Source organism: Protopterus annectens, chromosome 12.part0 (assembly GCF_019279795.1).
Source record: "Protopterus annectens isolate FY-2018-M chromosome 12.part0, PAN1.0, whole genome shotgun sequence".
Lineage (NCBI taxonomy): Eukaryota > Metazoa > Chordata > Ceratodontiformes > Protopteridae > Protopterus > Protopterus annectens.
Genome location: NC_056746.1, coordinates 886,992,421 through 887,013,152, shown reverse-complemented (window position 1 = coordinate 887,013,152; position 20,732 = coordinate 886,992,421). Strand labels below are relative to the sequence as shown.

The 20,732-nt window shown below is 36.3% G+C and overlaps 1 protein-coding gene across 2 annotated transcripts in view; it reads left to right on the top strand.

The window, feature by feature from the left end:
• EYA2 (EYA transcriptional coactivator and phosphatase 2) overlaps positions 1 to 20,732 on the top strand; it is a 970,866-nt gene that overhangs the window by 628,549 nt on the left and 321,585 nt on the right. For both annotated transcript variants that reach the window (XM_044089920.1, XM_044089919.1), the window contains exon 9: positions 18,711 to 18,853. In XM_044089920.1, coding sequence (XP_043945855.1) covers positions 18,711 to 18,853 — 143 coding nt within the window. The remainder of the gene's footprint in view (positions 1 to 18,710; positions 18,854 to 20,732) is intronic.

Here is a 20,732-nt window from a genome sequence, read left to right as displayed (position 1 = left end):
AAACTTGTGCATGTAAGGCATATCAGTTATGACATTTATGCTTAAAGAAAAAGTTGAGGTATCTTTTAGTACTGAAAGCAAAAATATAAATTACAAAACAGCAAGTCCATACTCCTTTACCACTGTTCGCTTTTGACTATCTATTTCTAAGGTGGTTAATTCAAGGATTTTATTCATACTATATTTCTATAAGCCAGCAATAGTGTAAACAAAATAATTATAAAATGTTTTTAGGATGCTATCCTATATACAGTCACTAGTTTATTAATGTAGTTTCATAAAATGCTTGTACATCTCCTGTGACTTTCTAATAATTCTACTAGTTTATTTGAACTGTAAGAGACTAGCAGTGCTCTGTTAGACAAGATCAGATTCTAAGTTTTTTTCCCCCTTTTACTGTTAAGACTGTCTCATTTGAGGAATCCGTTAAACTATATATTATTAACACCATAAAATAGTTGATTTTGCTTTCTAATAAGCTTAAAAGCTTTATCTTCGTGTTATAACAGCTCTTATGTTCGTACGAGTGTTTAGAACGTGAGGACGTTGCTGTGGTAACCAGAAGAGTTTCCAGTTTTAAGGGTAAACTGTCATTTCCATCTCTGAGCATATAGAGCTCAAGGATTTACTTATTAATTGAGGCTTTTACCTTGTGACTGTGGCGGGAATTAAAAGATTATCAAGCTGCTTAAGGTAAGGGTATATTTAACTAGCTCATGCAGCTTTTCGCTTTCTTATGGCAAACAAGTTAAATGCAGATCCAAATACCTCATTTCAGGATTCTAAGACCTTTAACTAAACAGCACACTATAACATTTGTGAACATCTGTACATTCATAAAGCATTTAATTCACACACCCAAGCCCAACGTATAATGTCCACTAAAAAAACTTTACCGGAACTTAATACGAACTTATAAGATACACAACAAACTATGTGCTAGCAGCTGTTTTTTGCAGCTTCACTGAAAAATATATTTTCTATTTATAGCTGTGTCTGTATATTATACAACTTAAACAATTACTATCAATAATTCAAGAAGGTTATTGCCTTGAAAACCATGCTTTTTTCTTTTTTAACAAAAAAGTAAATTTTCAAATTTACTGAACAGTGTTAAAAAAAAGGGAAAAGGACACTTTGTTTAAAATTTCCCTTTACACATATATGAATAAAAATGTTCATATTAGATCAAATGACATTTCTACAAATAAACTTTGATATTAATGATTTTATCATGCGTTAATAAATCAAGATTTATAAGATGTTTTAATAATGTTTGATAATATAATGTTTTAATAACAAGCTGTTGTTTTTATATTATCAAATATATATTCCTAATAGCCTTAGACTGAAAAATTGTATAAATAATTTGTAACATATGCATATAAAGTTGTGAAGATACATATTAAATAACTAAGGTTACCTTATATATGATGTTAATAGATGTAGAATCTGAGGTACTTCATTCCTTTATGAATTTTTTTCTTACAAAACTTTGATAACTGAGGAACATTAGTAATTCCAAACCACACAAGTTCCAAAAAGGCTGGAATACAGGAATTCTCCTCAGACAAAAAAACACCGAGCACTGCTGTATTTTCTTTCTGTATTCAATACATTCTGGTACCTCGGCCTCACAGGCCTTCAATGGAATACCTTCATAAGATCAAAGCAGCTGTTTATATTCCATCTCAGCATTAATTCATCTTCATTTAAACAATTAAATCAATTAAACAATTATATGCTTTCCTTTAAATATTATGCAGCTTAGAATCCAAAGATGTGCCCCCCACACATATACACACTTACACATTATATCATGATTATATTAAATACATCAACCCAACACAGGGTGAATTCCCAAATAACATTTTTAAATAACATTTTTCTTAATAAAACAATTCACATTCACATTTTCTCCTATACCTCAATAAACTTACACAACTGAACACATAAAAATACATTTCAACCTACCCCAAGATTCAATTATAAATATCTAAACATAACATATAAATTCATTTTATTAAATACAAACTTTTTGTTTTTTATATTTTTACTATTTTTTCATCCTTACACTAATTTACTTTTAATATTAAATTAATCAACTTCATTTATTCATCCAATAATTTTTAAATTCTTTATATATATATATATATAGATATATATATATATATATATATATATATATATATATATATATATATATATATATATATATTCATATTAAACCCAATACATTTGTTCTGAAATGAACTAACCAGAATCCATTAGACTAAACATTTAGATGCCCCAATCACTATCCAGATTGAGACCCCTAGGATATAAAGTGCCTAAATATGCTATTAATTTTGTTTCCAATTTGATCAATTTTCTTTTGAACTCATCACCCCCTATTGTTTGTTCTTCAAAGGGTTTTGCTAATACACTAAAGAAAAAACTATCTATACTACCCCTATGTGTGTCACAAAAATGTTGTGCCACTGGGCTATCCATTCTGTTATTTCTTACATCGCCCAAGTGCTCCAATATTCTAAGTTTCACTTTTCTTTTTGTTTGCCCCACATACCATTTACAAGGTGTACATCCACATCCAATGATGTAAACTACACCACATGAATTACAACTAAATTCATTTTTAACCAAAAACTTTTTTCCATTTATCATCCAACCATCAATATTTTTTAATTTATCACATACTTTGCAGACCCCACATGGAAATACTCCCTTTATTTCTACTATAGCGACCTTATTTATTGTTCTTAACAACTCTTTTAGATTATTGAATCTAACATACAAAAAGGTAACCCTCTCTGGAAATAGCTTCTCCACTACTTCATCCCTACATACAACTGTCCAAATATCATTCACTAACCCCCTAAGTACCTCAGAAAGGGGAGAGAATTTGTTCACAAAGAAAAGGGGTTCTACACTTACATTTTCCATTTCATTTTTCCTAATAAACTTTTCATGTTGAGTAGAAAAACTACTTTTTCTTTTATGACTCATATTTCCCTTCAATTTATTTAATGCTTCACTTATATATTCCATGCTATACCCTCGCCTTAATAACCTCTTCTTTACTAGATCAAATTCCCTCTCCAGTATTTTTTTATCAGAGGTATTGGTCATTATTCTCCTAAACTCACCATAAGGAAGGGATTTTATCAAATGACCAGGATGAGCACTGCCAGCTTCCAAGAAGCTATCTGCAGCTGTTTCCTTATGGTATGGTTTGTACTGCAAAACACCCCTTTCATCTACATAAAATTCAACATCCAAAAATTGCATTTTGTTCCTACTAGTTCTATAGGTAAATTCCAAGCCATATGTGTTTTGACCAAGTAATTCCATAAATTGATTAAACTCATTAATCTCCCACCTACACACAAAAATCAAATCATCAATGAACCTTTTGAACATGATCACATTGTCCTTAAAAAAATCTGTAACATACACAAATATATTTTCAAAATGTGCCATAAATAAAACTGCATAAGAAGGGGTAAAAGCCACCCCCATTGCAGTTCCTTCCAATTGCAAATAATAATCATTTTCAAAAACAAAATTATTATGCATCAAAGCAAATTCTAATAACTGACAAAGATAAGTGGATTTGGGACCCTCACCCAACATTTTAACCACTGCTTCTAGGCCCATCTTTATATTGATGTTGGTGTACAGAGACTTAACATCCACACAGGCAAGATAAAGGTTTGGGTTCCACTGGATCTTCTTTATATCTTCCAACATATGAGAGGTATTTTTAACATATGATTGTACTCTAGGGAGATAGATCTTTAACTGGTAATCCAAACAAATGCCTATATTTTGTAAAAATGAGCCCACCCTGAGACTATCAGTCTACCAGGGGGTTTAGTCATTGACTTTTGAATTTTCGGAATAACAAAAAACCTGGCATCTTTTGGATGTTTCAAATACAACTTTTTAACATCCCCATGAACAAAGAAACCCAGTCTTTCTCCCCTTTCTAATAACTCCAACAACCTCCCATTGAACTCTTTTACTGGATTACCAGGTAATTTTTTTATAAACTTTGTCATCTGACAACAATTCCAAAGCCATATTACTGTAGTCACTTCTGTTTAAAATCACCCAATTCCCACCCTTATCTGCCTGTGTGAATGCATTTTGGTTAGTAACAGCATGTAACTGTTAACTGTTAATAAATCAAGATTTATAAGATGTTTTAATAATGTTTGATAATATAATGTTTTAATAACAAGCTGTTGTTTTTATATTATCAAAAATATATTCCAAATAGCCTTAGACTGAAAAATTATATAAATACTTTGTAACATATGCATATAAAGTTGTGAAGATACATATTAAGTAACTAAAGTTACCTTATATATGATGTTAATAGATGTAGAATCTGAGGTACTTCATTCCTTTATGAAATTTTTCCTTACAAAATTTTGATAACTGAGGAATATTATTAATTATTTGATGTTTAGCTGAAAAAGCAAATAGAAAAGTTAAGTAATTTTTCAACCATATAGAGCTTTGACACACAGAAAACATAATTTTTTATCCCTCATGCATTGGAGCATTAGTATTGCTTGGTATTGACAATCCATATTGCCTGACTTGCATTTGTGTTTGAGTACATATCATTGCTAATATCAGTACCATTCATTAAGGTTTACATACCATCATCTTAACCTAATGACCCATGAATGATTCATTCTCCATCCTGTGTTTCACAACTGTGTGTGTCTCATATGCACAAGACAGGTAGATGCATGTCACGCAAAGTTCTACAATGTACACTAATGACAACAGAGCTGACATAAGTCAGCAGTATGTATGTATTATTGATCATAACATTGAACTTAATCCTTCATATCAACAAATATGGATAGACACAAAACTTTCAATATCACAATATATTCTCTGACACATACTAAGAGGCTTATACTATCTACACTGAATTGTCACAGTTTAAAACTCAGACTTCTTTGGTGGTGCTTTCATTAAGTACTGTATCCTCTAGATTGCCTAGCTAGATAGGTAGGGGGTTCTAATCTCACAGCAGTCAACGTGGTGTGTGTGTGTGTGTGTGTGTGTGTGTGTGTGTGTGTGTGTGTGTGTGTGTGTGTGTGTGTGTGTGTGTGTGTGTGTGTGTGTGTGTGTGTGTGTGTGTGTGTGTGTGTGTTTGTGTGTGGAGTTGTGCACATATGACCTTAACTACTGTTATGCACAAAACAGTAGTAGCCTGGAATTAATATTACACTGTAGGGTGAGTGCACACCAATTTCAGCAATGTCAACCCTTCGGCCACCATCACCTTCTCTGCAACACTACACTGATGGCACCCTGTATAAAGTGTACTTTCACACTATAAAAGTCAGACTCTGTGGTTGTGCTTGCATTAAATACTGTGTCTTCTATATTGCATAACTAGATAGGTAGGAGGTTCTAATTTTACAACAGTCAACTTGCATGTGTAAATATGACCTTAACTACTTCTGTCCACAATACAGTAGTAGCCTGGAGTTAATTTTACACTGTAGGGTGGGGCCACATCAGTTGCTAGAGACTCAATCAAGAAGTACTGTTGAACTTTTGAAAACCGGAATAAAATGTTGAATTTTGTGGGGGGCTTGGTGGGTTGGTGGGAGAAGTTATTATAAGTGAAATGATTTATTTACATGTACTGAATAGGTTAAATGTTAAAGTGTTTTGTAGTAATAATGGATTATTTGTTAATTGTTTAATTAATTAATTACTGTATTGCATTGTGATTATTTAAGGAATGATGGGTATGCAATATGTTATTCCTTGAAGGTGAAAGGCTGAGGTACCAGGAGAATAAAATTTATGCTTTTGGCTTCCTGTTTTTTTTTTTTTTTTGAAACTTTGCTGCTGGTGTCGTTTTTTGAGGCCACATCAGTTTCAGACCCTTCTTCTATGATCATCTTCTCTGCAACACCTCACTGATGTCATCCTGTATACAGTGCACTCTCACACTATGAAAGTCAGATGTCTGCAGTGGTGCTTGCGTTAAGTACTGTGTCTTTCAGATTAGATAGCTAGATAGGTAGGGGGTTCTAATCTCACAACAGTTAACTTAACTGTGTGATATTGTGTCCATTGTATCACTGGAAGATTAAGTAAACAGGAGTGTTCATTTAACTTACACTCATGAGAAATGTTTACATGGTTAGATCAACCCCACATTCCTTTGTCAGACTGCCTACAATTGCATACTGTCTGCGACATACTGATGAGGTCATCATTTCACACTCTCACACTACTAAAGTGCACAGTACACTCAGCACACTTTATTTGCCTGTGTACAGCATGCATTATTTACAGTTAACAGGTTTGTCCTTTGACAAGCCTGTTTGTTTACTGTGTGTGCTTACGCTGCTCAAGATGGTTTCCTAGTTGCTGTCACTGTTGTTGGCCATGGAAATGTGCTTGTATTTGTGTTACCATGATGAGCAGCATGCAAATCTGATTAGCCCTGCTACTCATTGCACTAACACATAAACATTGTGTAGGCTTTGACTGAAGCCTAGATGATTATTCATGAAACCCAGGGAAAGTGTATCAACTTTTTCTTTTATCCTTACACACACACACACACACACACACACACACACACACACACACACACACAATTTCATTTGCCACATCACATAGCTCCAAGGTGAAAGCTGTATGCTGTGTTTACCATCAGGACCACTGTAATATGCAGTGGTAGACACAGCCATTTGTAAATTCTTGTACATATATCACCCATGCTATCCCTGCTGCATCTTTAGTGTTTTATTTCAGTTTATCCGTTAGAGACTGATATCACAGTTCTGTCATTTTAGAGGGCTCTATTAGGCCATACTGATGTGAGTACCATCCACTCTTGCTTGCAGGAGCATTTACTATGGCACAGACTAAGGTAGGGCTGGAAGATAATTAGCTTATTTGAACATAAACTGTTGTTGCTCACTATCTGTGCTCTATTTGTATCAGGCCACCCCCCCCCCCCCAAGCCCAGGTTTTAACACAGCTTAGTAATTGCACCAAGAGGAAGGAAGGAAATAGCTGGATTGATACTCTCAAAGGGCAAACATAAAGAAGTTTAGTGCTCACAAATTGCAGTAAAGAAAGGATTGCAAGGAGTTCAATATGCGTAATGAAGTAAGTTATAAATTTATGTAGAAAGGGAGAAGAGATATTAGTATAGTTTAGGAGGATAGTGTTAATAGCACATGCCTGAGAGAGCATAGTATATGATTAGTTCTGTTTAGTTTACCTGTTCCAAATTGATGTATCTGGAAGTTTTATAACATGTGTGTACAGTGGATCCATGAGAGGGATGCAGATGTTTGAAGCTGTCAGTGTTAAATGGCATTAATTATAAATTAACCTTAGTGGAGGCCTGGATCAGAGAGGTGAATTCATTCAGTCTTGCTACTGAAGAAGAATGATAGATGTTTTTCCAGCTACTTTACTCAATGCTGTACTAGATTCATTGACAACAAACCTGGCCAAAAAATCATTTGTAAGGAGTTGCATTCAAGCAAATAACAGTATTTGATGCTTCTATTAAAATTCTCACCCTGATTCAGGGTAAGTTGTCACCACTAGCGGCTACAAGGTCAAAGGGAAATAAATGCCTCTGGCTTTCAATGTCAATGAAAGAACAGCTAACAGAAAGATACCATGCAAGAGTTAATTAAAGGGTATAAAACTTAGAAATACCAGCATAGCTATGAATGCAGCAAAATCCTCTTACACAAGGAAAAATGCAATTAGTATAAAGAAATAACTGCAAATTATTTTAGAACAACATCAAACAACTGACAGGATAAATGCAAAGCAAAAGCAATAGAAAGAGCACTGTGAAGATAAGTTGCTTGCTACCAGTATAGCAGTTGGAATAATGAGAAGGTACATTGCTTACTACCAGTGTAGCAGTTTGAGTACTGGGAAGTTAAGCTGTTTGCTACCAGTGTAGAATTGTAGTACTGGGAATATAAGTTGCATGCTACCAGTGTAGCAGTTGGAATAATGAGAAGGTACATTGCTTACTACCAGTGTAGCAGTTGGAGTACTGGGAAGTTAAGCTGTTTGCTACCAGTGTAGAATTGTAGTACTGGGAATATAAGTTGCATGCTACCAGAGTAGCAGTTGGAATAATGAGAAGGTACATTGCTTACTACCAGTGTAGCAGTTGGAGTACTGGGAAGTTAAGCTGTTTGCTACCAGTGTAGAATTGTAGTACTGGGAATATAAGTTGCATGCTACCAGTATAGCAGTTGGAATAATGAGAAGGTACATTGCTTACTACCAGTGTAGCAGTTGGAGTACTGGGAAGTTAAGCTGTTTGCTACCAGTGTAGAATTGTAGTACTGGGAATATAAGTTGCATGCTACCAGTGTAGCAGTTGGATACTGCCAAGATAAGTTGCTTGCTACTAATGCAGCAGCTGAAGTACTGAAACAATAAATTGTTTGTTACTAGTGTGGTAGCATTGTATCAGCAGATCAGTTTCAGTGTTAGCACAGTAGCCTCTGCTCTTTTAATGCTCATCTGTAACTATGATGAGCATGAACCGGGTGTTGTGTGTATTGCAGATTGCACTCTCAGGGGAAATTTTTTGATGAGACTTAATTAAAACCAATAAATCATAATCTTTTGGAGAGCTTCAGGGTGGATGGGTATGAAGGAGTGCCACATATCGTTTTTGGAGGAAGTCTATTTGTAAACGAATAATGCAAAAAGAGATGGATTGTTCATGATAGCAAAGATCTCAGCAACATCTAGAAAATTACCCCCATACTGTTGCTTTAATGCATGTGTTTCAATTAAGCAAGTAAAATAGTAGAGAGGGTAGTGAGAGAATTCTGTGTCCTTTCGTGAATTGAATTACTGTAGTTTGGTAAGTTCACTTTGATTAATGATCGAGACCAGGTGAGTGGAAGTATAGAGGTTTTCTGAGAATACGTAAGGCATAGCTGAGGACCAGTTAGTGTGCATGATATAGTCTCCTGCTACATAATTTGGCTGGTTTTAAATTAGTGGAGTAGATGTTTTAGGGTCAAGCTGTGTACTGAGTGAAACATGAAGAGCCATGGGGGATTCTGTGGAATTCTAATCCCTCACCCTTTGAAATGAGCTACAGTTATATCCAGTGGTGTTCCATGATATTCAGTCAGTACTATCACACAGCAAGTATGTCACATTATTACCCTTCATTTGCAGCTGCAGTTTTCTAAGGAGGAAGCTATGGTGGGGTTTTCCACTGTAACTTGTCTGCATGTATCACAGGTGACTTGCAGACAAATGAAAAATCACTCTTACTCCAATAGTTGTCATAAGTAATGCTCTTGTATTTGTCATAAGTCATGCATCAAACACCCCAAATTCAAGAGATTAGCCATTGAAACAGGCATATCACTGGTGATCTGGATTCAAGCAGTAAATCTGATACAGTTACTCATAGCAAGGTACTAAGTACTGTCAGTTTTGTCAACGTTTTGGGGGATTAGTGCAGGATTAGGCACTGTAGTAAGACTAGAAAACACTGGTGTACCAAATGTTTACTGCTCAACTCCCAGCTCATCATACTATGGGAAAATAATTGCAATAGTGCTGACTGCAGTAAATATAATAAGACAATGACACACAAAACAAAAGTAAAAATGTGCACACTTAGATGGTAAAAAGGCCTTCTGCATCAGCTTTGTGTTAGAAGGGTTTTATTTTTTCCACATCCCTGTTATTGAATTATTCCAGTTGTGAGGCACACAACTCTAGGGTTATCGGAAATGGTTGGAATATTAATAAAGCCAAAAAAATTCATAACTCCTTGGTTGTATATCCCATCCTCAATTAGTAGCAAAGATGTGCAGACACAAGCCACCCCACCCCCAAGTGATGTAAAGGGAAGCCTGCCCTTCTACAAAACTACATCTAAATATGAAATAGTTGTGTTTGTTTCAGATGGCTAAATTGTAATTTTCCTTACAAGAATAATGGTTAAAGATGTTTGTTGAAATGAATGATGGATGGAAGCATTTATTAAAGTAAATGCTGAAGTTTGTATCTTCTTAATAAGTAAGTAACTATTTACATTTCCACTTGTTTGAGACTCTTCAAAATATTCACTGAACATTGTCCTCTTTTGGTAGCATGAATTTGTTGAACTGGAATTCATTATGTCCATACGTAATTGTTAGGCATGTGGTCTGGAAGACCATTGAGAGCCTAACCCAGTTTCCTCAAAATACTATCTGGTTAAGTGACTTGCCCAAGGTCAAACAGTAAGCAAATGAAGGCTGGGAGAATTAAACTTTGGACCACAGAAAGCAGCTCATTAACAGCTCATAGCTTTAATCCACTGAACTAACTGCCAGACTGAGGTGCTCCTCCACAGACTGGTCCACCTCTGACACTTTGTCCTGCACCACAAGGGCAAGTTTACAATAGCCAGCCAAGCAGCACATTGTGGGGACATGGGAGCAAACTGAAGTACCTGAAGAAACCCAGGCAGACACATGGAAAACATGCAGACTCCACAAAGACGCTGAGGTCAGTAGTAAATGCTAGACCCTGGAGTTATGCAGGAAGAGAGAGATGTGGGGGGTTAGAAATGCACAAACAGGCCTTTCCACAAATGTCACTCATTTCTTCCAAGCAAGACAAGAAAGAAAAAATCGTCATCAACCCTTTTTTCCCATTTTCTACATGGGGTCAGGGTGCCAACATTTAATACCATTCTCCTACCTTCTCTAACATTTCTACCATCTTTTATATTCATGTTAGAATGTTACAGGTCTTCGCTCACACAGTTCATCCACCTTATTGTTAGATGTCCTCATTTCCTCTTGCTTTCTTCCTGTCTGTCCCAAATCTTCTTTACCAGATTGTCTTCTGCTTCTCTGCACATGTGCCTGAACCACCATATTCTGTTTCCATTGATCTTTTCTGTAATTGGAGCTACTTTTCCTAATTTCTTCATCTGTCCACAGTGTGCATCCTACCACCCATTTCAAGAACCTCATCTCCATCACCTCTAGCTTCCTCAACTGCTCTGCATTTACTCCCCAGGTTTCGTTACCATACCGTAATACTGGTCACACCACTGTTTTGTACACCTTACTTTTCAGCTTCTTTGGCATTTTTCTTTCCTAAACTATTAATGACACTTTGTGCCATCTGACTGCAGCCCCTCTGATTCTAGTTTTGACCTCCTCATTCATACCCCCCTTTTCCTCAACTACCTCTCCCAGATACTTGAAGCTGTTAACCTCATTCATACCTCCCTTTTCCTCAACCACCTCTACCAGATACTTGAAGCTGTTAACCTATTCTGCTATTTTCCCCTCTATCTCAATTTCTAGCTTCTTCTGATTTCCCCTTTTCCTACAATTACAACTGTCTTATCTGTGCTCAGTTTTATCCCATGTGAAAAAAAGCCAGTTTCATATATTTATACATTCCAGTTCCATAGTTGTACTCTCCGCAAACCAACACATAATTTCCTTTTGCAGTAAACATTACATCGACTTAGACTTGGTTGTTTTGCTTTTCCACAGCAAAGGTAACTAAACCAGTTCATCTACCTGTAAAGTACAAGGGCTTAATTACATGAGCCCAGAACAATAGATTACCAATACACAGGATTTCAGAAAACATCTCTTAACTGTCTGCATTTTAATGCCTGCCTTTTTTCATAGTTCTAATTAGCTACTTCTGTGAAGTGGATTATAATCACATTTTATGACCTGACAGCAGAAGAGATAAAGAGGTTATAACTTCAAACAGTAGAGTCATGCCTTTTTCTACTTTTAGTCTCCTTTTACATTTGCAAAAGAAAAGGCCCCAAAGTTGCACACATTTTGCAGACTAAATATGTTATTTGTTGGAAAAAAGAAAGAGAGAATAAAAAACAATGCAGTGTTTAAATAAGTATCCTTTAACCTGGTATTATGACACCATAATTCTTCCCTAATAAGAGCCTCAAACAAGTCTTCTAGAGGCATCTCTCAAGAAACAAAGACAAAGGTGCAGTCCTTTGAGACTTTAACCCACTGCTTCTCTAGCTAGACTATCTGCATTCCCAATAGCTGCAGCTCATCTGTGTTGGATAACCATGTTGTAGGACTGCAAGGCTAGACTCCATCTATGAAGCTTTGCATTCTGCCCACTTAATGTATGTAGTCATCTTAAAAGATCACTGTCTATAGCCACTATGAAACGTCTGCCATACAAGCAGGTTTGTAACTTAGCAGAGTCCAAGCACTCCTCTATGGTGACATACAATTCCTCCCTGAGTTGAAGTCTGTAGCTTAAATGCATATGGGAATCCTGTTCTCCCTCTTAGGAAACCTGTCTTATTACATCGCCCCCCCCCCCCATAGTTAGAAGTGTCTACCTGTACAATGAATAACTGAGTATAATTCTTCTTCTTCTTCTTTCGGCTTTTCCCGGTTAGGGGTCGCCACAGTGGATCACCTTGTCCGCACATTGAATGGCAGTGGAGTTTTACGGTGTCGAGTTGCCAGCCCGGCGCCCAACCTTCCACAGAAGGCACACTCACAAGCACACCTAGGGCCAATTTAGAGTGTCCAATCCACCTGCAGCATGTCTTTGGGATGTGGGAGGAAACCGGAGCACCCGGAGGAAACCCACGCGACCACAGGGAGGACATGCAGACTCCGCACAGAAGGCACCCCAGCCGAGGATCGAACCGGAGAACCTCTTGCTGTGAGGCAGCAATGCTAACCACTGCACCACCGTGGCCGCCCGAATAACTGAGTATAATTAAGACTTGCTAATATAGGAGATCCACTTAGAGCCTCCTTGAGCTTTTGAAATGCCTCTAGACTGGAGTCCAGACAGCCTTATCTCATCTATTCTTCTTGGTAAGGTCTTCAAGTGGAGTAACTATCATACTATAGTGGGAAACAAATATACTTTAGTACCCTGCTGTACCTAAAAATGCCTTCATTGGGGAAATTCCAATATTGCTGCACATTTATCAACAGCTTAACATCAGCTGTCCTGATGTGAAAAAAGAAACTGAAAGACAAGGGCCAGGAACTCTCTCACTTTTAGTAATTTCAGTTACTGGCTAGTAAGTACACTGTCTGGGTTCCAGCAAAGAAAAAAACAAAGATAGCCTGAAAGAAAATCAACTGAAAAAGGTGAAGAGAAAACACTGACTGGGAAGAATCCTGTAGCTGTTTCAAAAAACAGTTCAAGATCCATCTTTGGTGTAAGACATAACTTCCAGTAATCTAGAGAAACAAATAAGCTGGGTGTGCTCAGAGCTGATTAAAATAAAATGAACACTGAAGGATTGTATCAATTCAAATAATAAAAGGCTTAAAATGGAAGACACTTTAAACAGATATTCAAATGAGCTGATAAAACTGCAAAAATCAGAGGTCACAATGAAGAAAAAGCCTGGCTGAGTATGAGACTGCTCAAGAAGAGATATTTCAAAAAATGGTAGAATTAGAGGACAGAGCACGTAGGGAAAATCTGAAGATTTTCTGCTGTACCAGAGAAACTAGAATGGAATAGACTGTAATAATTTTATGAAGACACAAATAAGGAACTGAACTAGTATTCCACAGCAGGAACTATGAATTGAAAGGGCAAATTGTGTGTATGCTCCAAACCTGGCCATGAGAAAGCAGCTAAGACCTGTATTAGTAAAGTTGCAATCCTACCAGCTGAAAGAGTTTAGGTAAATATTGTTTTTTGCAAAAAGTTATTAATTGCAGTTATAAATATCCATGTGTATGGTTTAAAATGTATAAAGTATGTGGGGGGCTTTGCCCCCACACCCCCAATGTGGGGAGCTGTGCCCTCCACCACCCCCAACTATATATACTAACTCCAGGATTGCACTACAGTGAGGAAAAGGGCAAATACCTTTTACTTTAATGTGTCAGTGTTATGAGTTTCAGTCAAATGAGTTTCCAGTCTTTTGAACTTTCAGTGCTTTGGTCTCAGTCAAATGAATTTCAGTCAAATGAAATTTAGGTAATATGAAGTAGACCCATCATAATATATGTAGAGCTGATATGTTTTACTTTACTTTTACATAGGTGAATGCCTGAATTAAAACCCTTGACTTAACCATTTAACAAGTTTTAAGTGGCAACAAGTAAATAAGAAAATTCTGAATGTAACGAAAAGTTTTCTTTTAGCAATAAATGTTTCAGCTTGTCTTTAGAAGTCTGTAGTTGAGACCTACTTGTTTTTTCTTTTGTTTCCATGGAGACAGGTTGATTATAAGACAATAAAAAAGTCAAAACACTGGTTTCTTCAAGACTAAAAGTTAATATTTTCTGAAAGCATGCAAGTTGTTTTTCACATCTTAAAGAGGAATAAAGATAAAAAAAACAATTAGTGTATGTTGGAACACAGGTAGTAACATGCATCTTAGCATAGATAACCTTAACTTTAGGTTAGTTTGCAGTTGTCTATTTGGGACAATTGTTCCCATTAGGAGACTTAAACTTCATTATTTGAAGGTGCACATAGTTTTTTGTGTTTGTATTAAGTTAACGTTATGGATGTGTTCTGCAGTTGTTTTTTTTTTTTTTTTTGAAAGGTTTCATTAAAACAAAACATCTTGTAAAATGTGACATAAGATCAAACTGTAAAACATCAGTGGGGACATGCATCACAAAAGCTGGAAATAGACATTCAAAAAGCTGTCATATACAATAGGTGAGAATAATGACTTTGTATCTTAATGGTGACACTTTCCATATTATCTTAAAATGTGAATTGTCTCACAGATATAGACAAAAAGGAAAGCATATTAACTATATTAAGGAATACAGATTGCAAATAGCAATGCTACAGGAGACACATTTTGAAAAAAGTGAGCATGTGAATTTGATAAAGAAAGGATTTCATGATGGATATTCAACAGAATATCAGGCAGTAAGAAAATGTGTCTCTTTCTTGTCTTTTGGCTTTTCCCAGTTAGGGGTCACCACAGTGGATCTCCAGTCTGCAGATTGATTGGCAGAGGTGTTTTTACAGTGTCAAGTTGCCAGCCTGGCATCCAACCTTCACAGAAAGGCACACACACATGCTGCTACCTGGATGCCTTTAAAACTCACTTGACTGCAGGGAGGACATGCAGACTCCACACAGAAGGTGCTCCAGCTAAGAATCAAACCAGAGAGCCTCTTGCTGTAAGGCAACAATGCAAATCACTGCACCACTGCAGCAATCAGGGACAAAGGAAATGAGTATTTATATTAATTGCAAAGAAGAGCTCAAATACTGATAAAAGAGGGGAAAAAAGATAATGGTAGATTTTTGGTAGTAACAGGCTACTGGCAAGGGATGAGGATTATGCTGGCATGTATTTATATTCCACCTAAAACTGCTATTATCAAGTTTAAGAAAATTTTGGGCAAAATAATTATCTTTCAACAGGAAATACTACTTATAGGTGGGGACTGGAATTTGATATGCAACAATGAGGATGTAACTGGGAGACCTAGAAGGGAAAATATAACAAAAGAGGTCAGACTTCCGAAGACATTTTTGAAAGTATTTGTTATGGAAGATGTGAGTTAAGATAGGAGAAGATGAGATAAAAACAGTGATGTATAATGAATCTGCAGGAAAATCTCCAGGAATAGATGATGTTATGGTGGAAGTTTGGAAGCTAGGGGGAAGAAAGTGATAAAGATCTGGAAGGTTTTGTTTAACATCATTTTAAAAAGAAGGGGAGTACTGACATCCTGGAAAAAGTCAGTGGTGGCCATAATACTTTAAGATGGTAAAGACCTATCAAATCCAGATTCATATAGGCCCATTTCAATTTTAAACCATGATTGTAAAGTGTTTGTCTGTAATGGCTAAAAAAATGGCAAGGTTGTTGCCAAAACTGATAGATATCCATCAATGTAGTTTTGTGGTGGGGAGGCAGACATCTGAAAACATTAACAGAACAATGATGATCCAGAGAGAAGCAGAATGTAAGAAAATACCACTGTTTTTGGTGGGTCTTGATGCACAGAAAGCATTTGACAAAGTATGCTAGGATTTTATGATTAGGACAATGGAAGCATTTGCACTCCCTGACACAATAATAAGGTTAAGTAGGAGGATATATGAGGGATCGGAGGCAAAAATCAAAGTGGGAGGGTTCCTTTCTGATAAGTTGTCTGAATAGAGGAACAAAGCAGGGGTGTTCTCTTTCACCTTTGTTATTTGCATTATATTTAGAACCATTGGCAAAGAAAATAAGGTACTCGGAAATTCAGGGATGTAATTGGTACGGTAATCAAGAAAAACTGACTTTATTTGCAGATAATATTATTTTGTACCTGACAAAACCAGAAAAGGTCATCTCAGTGTTTTAGAATGTTCTGAGACAGTTCCAAGGTTTTTCAAGATATAAAATTAATGAAGATAAAACAAAGGCTGTAGCTGTAAACTATGTACTCACACATGAATTGGTTCAGCAATACCCATACCTTTGGGGGTATTATAAAATGTAGTATTTAGAAGAATGGGTTAAAAGGGATTCAGTTGTAACAACTAAGGATATATGGGAAGAGACTAAACAAAAAAATAATACAAAAACTGAAAAAATAGAAGTTCTTGCCTGTAGATGTGTATAGCAAGATAAAAACAGTGAAATGTTTTTAGTCCTTTCAGTTTTTTTACACAGGTCAGGCTTATTTTTATAAAGCAGATGAGAAGTTGTGATTAATCATTAATAAAGAGTTGAAGGATTTTATTTGGGATGGGAAGAGGGCACGAGTCAAGTGGGATATGTTGATCCTTCCAATAAAACAAGGTGGTTTAGGATTACCTGATTTGGAGGGATAGTTTAAAACTGAACAGTTAATGCTGTTATACATAACACAAGCAGAAAGCTACAATTCAAAGTGGAAGGGGATGATGATGAAGGTGGAGAGGAATTTGAGAACTAAGGAGAAGCTGGGATTTTGGATGCAGATCCTTAAGAATAACAACAACTGCTCAGAATGTTATAATCATAAAGTAGCAGAAAGTATACTAAAAACTAAGTCAACACGTGAATGGAGAAAGGAGATTCTGTCAATAGAGATGACTGCAATTAGGGGTACAGAGACTAGACAAGAGGGGGGCTGGAATATACTAGAGAAAGCTGGGAAAGGAATTAAGGTATTGGGAACAAATAATTAGAGAGAGGAAGTTTAAGAGAATGGGAAGTGGCCAAGAAGAAGGCTAGAGACTGTCTTCCCTATCAGGGATTAATATCAAAGTATAGGCAAAGAGAAAAGAACAGCAGGACTGTAAGTGAAAGACCTGCACTGCTTGAGTTTTTAGTTGAAGTTGGAATGAAAGCTTCTGTTAAAAAAAGATAATTAGTAGGGCATATAAAAATATTGCAAGATAACTATAGGAATCAAACAGAGAAGGTCAGAAAAGATTGGGAAGAGAGATTAGATAAGCAATTCCCAAAGAAACAAATAAGAACATGTAGGACTCCCAAATATGCAACAAAGTCTAGAAGATTTAGGATTTTTGCTTGGATGTGTTTGCATATGTACTTTTATACCCCACGTAGACTCTAAAGAATTTTTTTCTCAGGTAGATGCCAAATGTTTAATGTGCAATGGGTAAGAAAAAGGTATCTGGGAGCTTATGTTTTCAGAGTTTAATGAGTTGGCAAGTACTGTGTCAGGAATACTGGGTGAGCAAATGAGTGTAACTAAGGAAATTATTTTTTCAGCTGGGATACAGGATCTAAATGGTTTAGCCATAGTAAGGCCTTGTTAAGTTTAATTCTGGTGGCTGCAAAAAAAAGAAAGCAATTACTACAAAGTGGAAATCAAAGTCTAAACTAACCATAATTGAAGTAGAGAATATTGAAAGGATAAAAGAACGGGAAGTGTGATCTTAGAAAAGGGTAGGAATGAATTACATAGAAAAATGGTAACTGTGGGAACAATACATGCAGAAAATGTTTTGGCAGAGGAATGAGATATAAGAAACAAAAGGAATTGAACAACTTATGCAATTTTGAATTGATTATATTGTATAGAAGAATAAATGCCATTTAGATGTTTGTAAATGTGAACTCGTTAATATGTTTTTTGTTACTTTTATGTAAATGTAAGTTTATCTATGTCAAAGTGATGATTCAATAAAAGTGTTTTTTTTTTAAAGATTGCCTTCACTAGTTTCTCGGCTGTAGGGGTGGGCCATGCCTGAATAACCTTAACCTTGATAGGTCCTAGCCCGATTTTTACATTATCCAGTCTATGACCCCAAACAAGATACCTCTGCATACCCTTCTAACACTTGTTATCCTTGATAGTCAGCTCTGCCCTTGGAAAGTTTTCATTCTCTGACATGTTGCATCAGCTCTGGACCAGCTGTTGACGGAATGTCATCTAGATATACAAAGAAATAATCTCTTGCTTCTGCTAAAATGTACTCTACCAGCCTCCAGAAAACTGCTGAGACAAACACCTTGCAAACAGTTTATTATGCATTTTCAGTTCTTACATACATGTTCAGTATGAAGAGAAACTGTAACAATCCTGTGTGCTTCTGGTCTGCTTTACTTTTTTTCCTGTTATCTTCTTCACTCCTTGCACTGTTTTTTTTCCTAGGTCTAAAACAAGCTGCCTTGTAAGTGGCAGAGATATAGGGAAAACTTTTTGCAGGCTGTCAATAAACAAAAGATTCTCTTCTTCTAGGTGATTACAGTAACCACAAAAGTCCAACCACACCAGTGAAAGATGGAACCCCTGAGCACGAGCGCAGAGGATCTGATGGGAAGATGCGTGGCAGGTCAAAACGAAATAGTGAACCATCGCCTTCCTCAGATAATGAGATTGAGGTAATGTTTTTATTATGTGACTGTTCTGGCAAAGCATTAAGCACAAAACAAAAGATACAACTCCATCAACTGAAGAATTGTTAAGAAAAACTTGCTCAGTAATAGGAACAAAAGAAAAAAATCCAAATAGTTAAAATGTATGACTGAAAGATTTCTTAGCATTCTTATTTCAAATCCTGTAAGTCTACCACACCATTATCTTTGCAGTATCTTTCACATACCAAAACAGCAAAACATAACAATACATAAATTCTGTCCTGGACAGGACCTCTGCCTTAGGGGAGTACTGTTTTATTCTGCAGTGCTTTCATCTGCAGGTTAAAGGCATCTGCCATACTTTAATAGAAGAAACACCCCCTTGGCCAAAATGCTTGCCAACTGCCCCTTGGTGTATGTACTGGGCACATTTTTAACCCCATGACATTCCTGCAGGTGTGAGTGAATCATGTCACATCTTTCTTCCTTTTCAGAGGCATATATGTATATAAATGTGTGTGTGTGTGTGTGCGTGTGTGTGTGTGTGTGTGTGTGTGTGTGTGTGTGTGTGTGTGTGTGTGTGTGTGTGTGTGTGTGTGTGTGTGTGTGTGTGTATTTTCATAGCCTTCATCTTTCCGTGTAAGTTTTTCTGTAAATTCAGCACATTTTAATTACCACTTTCAGTACTATCCGTACATAACATGGTGTATATTTTTCTATACAGATTTACACTTAATAAGATGTACCTTGTCATGCACTTGTGGATACCTAATAATGGATCTCCAAACTAGACATAATACTTAAGCAAAGGTTATGTCAGTGAGAAATGCAGTTCTATACTTGTATCTTACATGACTAGTGACACCCTTCTAACAGTGTCACTTTGCCACAAGGTCTAAAAAGCAGCACTGTTTCAATGTTACACATCTAAAGAACCTACACGGAATAATCACAGTGTCTCTCCAAACTTCTTGGTGCAAGAAATCTGGACAAAGCCTGACAAAATGGAGGGGTCAAAGGCCCGAAAGTAGGGGCAGATTTTAAATACTGCTATTATACACTTCGAAAGTTGCTAGAGTTACAGGATTTATATTAACACACATTTTCTGAAGGATATGAAGTCTGAAACTCAAATGTATGTCATTATTTGGTGACTTCAATCTTCAGATCATCCCAGCCAGAAAACCACAAATTTTATGAGGAACAGACCAAAAATATGAGGCAAAAATCTGGACAGTTGAGAAGTATGCCAGTGGTGAGTGACTGTTTTTCACCGATGTTAGTACCTTAATGGGTTTCATTTTGTCAAAGTTGTTTATGCAGAAGAGAAAGACTAAGCACCACAGTGTCAGAACTGTGTATCAAAGTGACAGTATGCCTGGCACCAAAATTATTGTCTCTGGACAGACAAGGGAATAGTGGTCATCACATGTTATAGTTAGCACGTAATACTTTAGCAGGCTAACAGAAGAGAAAGTAAACCATCTTCCCTGTTCCATTATATTTTTAATATGACACCAATCATAAACAAAGCAACTTCATGTCAGTTTTGCAATCAAACTACAACCCTGTCATTTGTAATATTTCCTTGTAAGATGAGTACAGGCATCCTGTACTGTGACTCCTAGCTATCACATGAATATACAATAAATCACAAAAAATGCATATGCAAATGATGAAGAATTTCTAGCTTGGTTTATTTCCTAACTGCAATAATAAAGAGAAAGTTGGAAGTTTGAATATGTGACAAAAAAGTAATATTTTAACCGGTTGTAACATGTAACTTGAGCAAAGAATGTGATAGACCTTAGTCCTCATAGCAATGAATAAAAGAAGGAGTGCCTTTAAGTGCCCTCATGTTTCTTCAGGCTCCTGTAGTGCACAGCTTGGCTACCATTTGGCA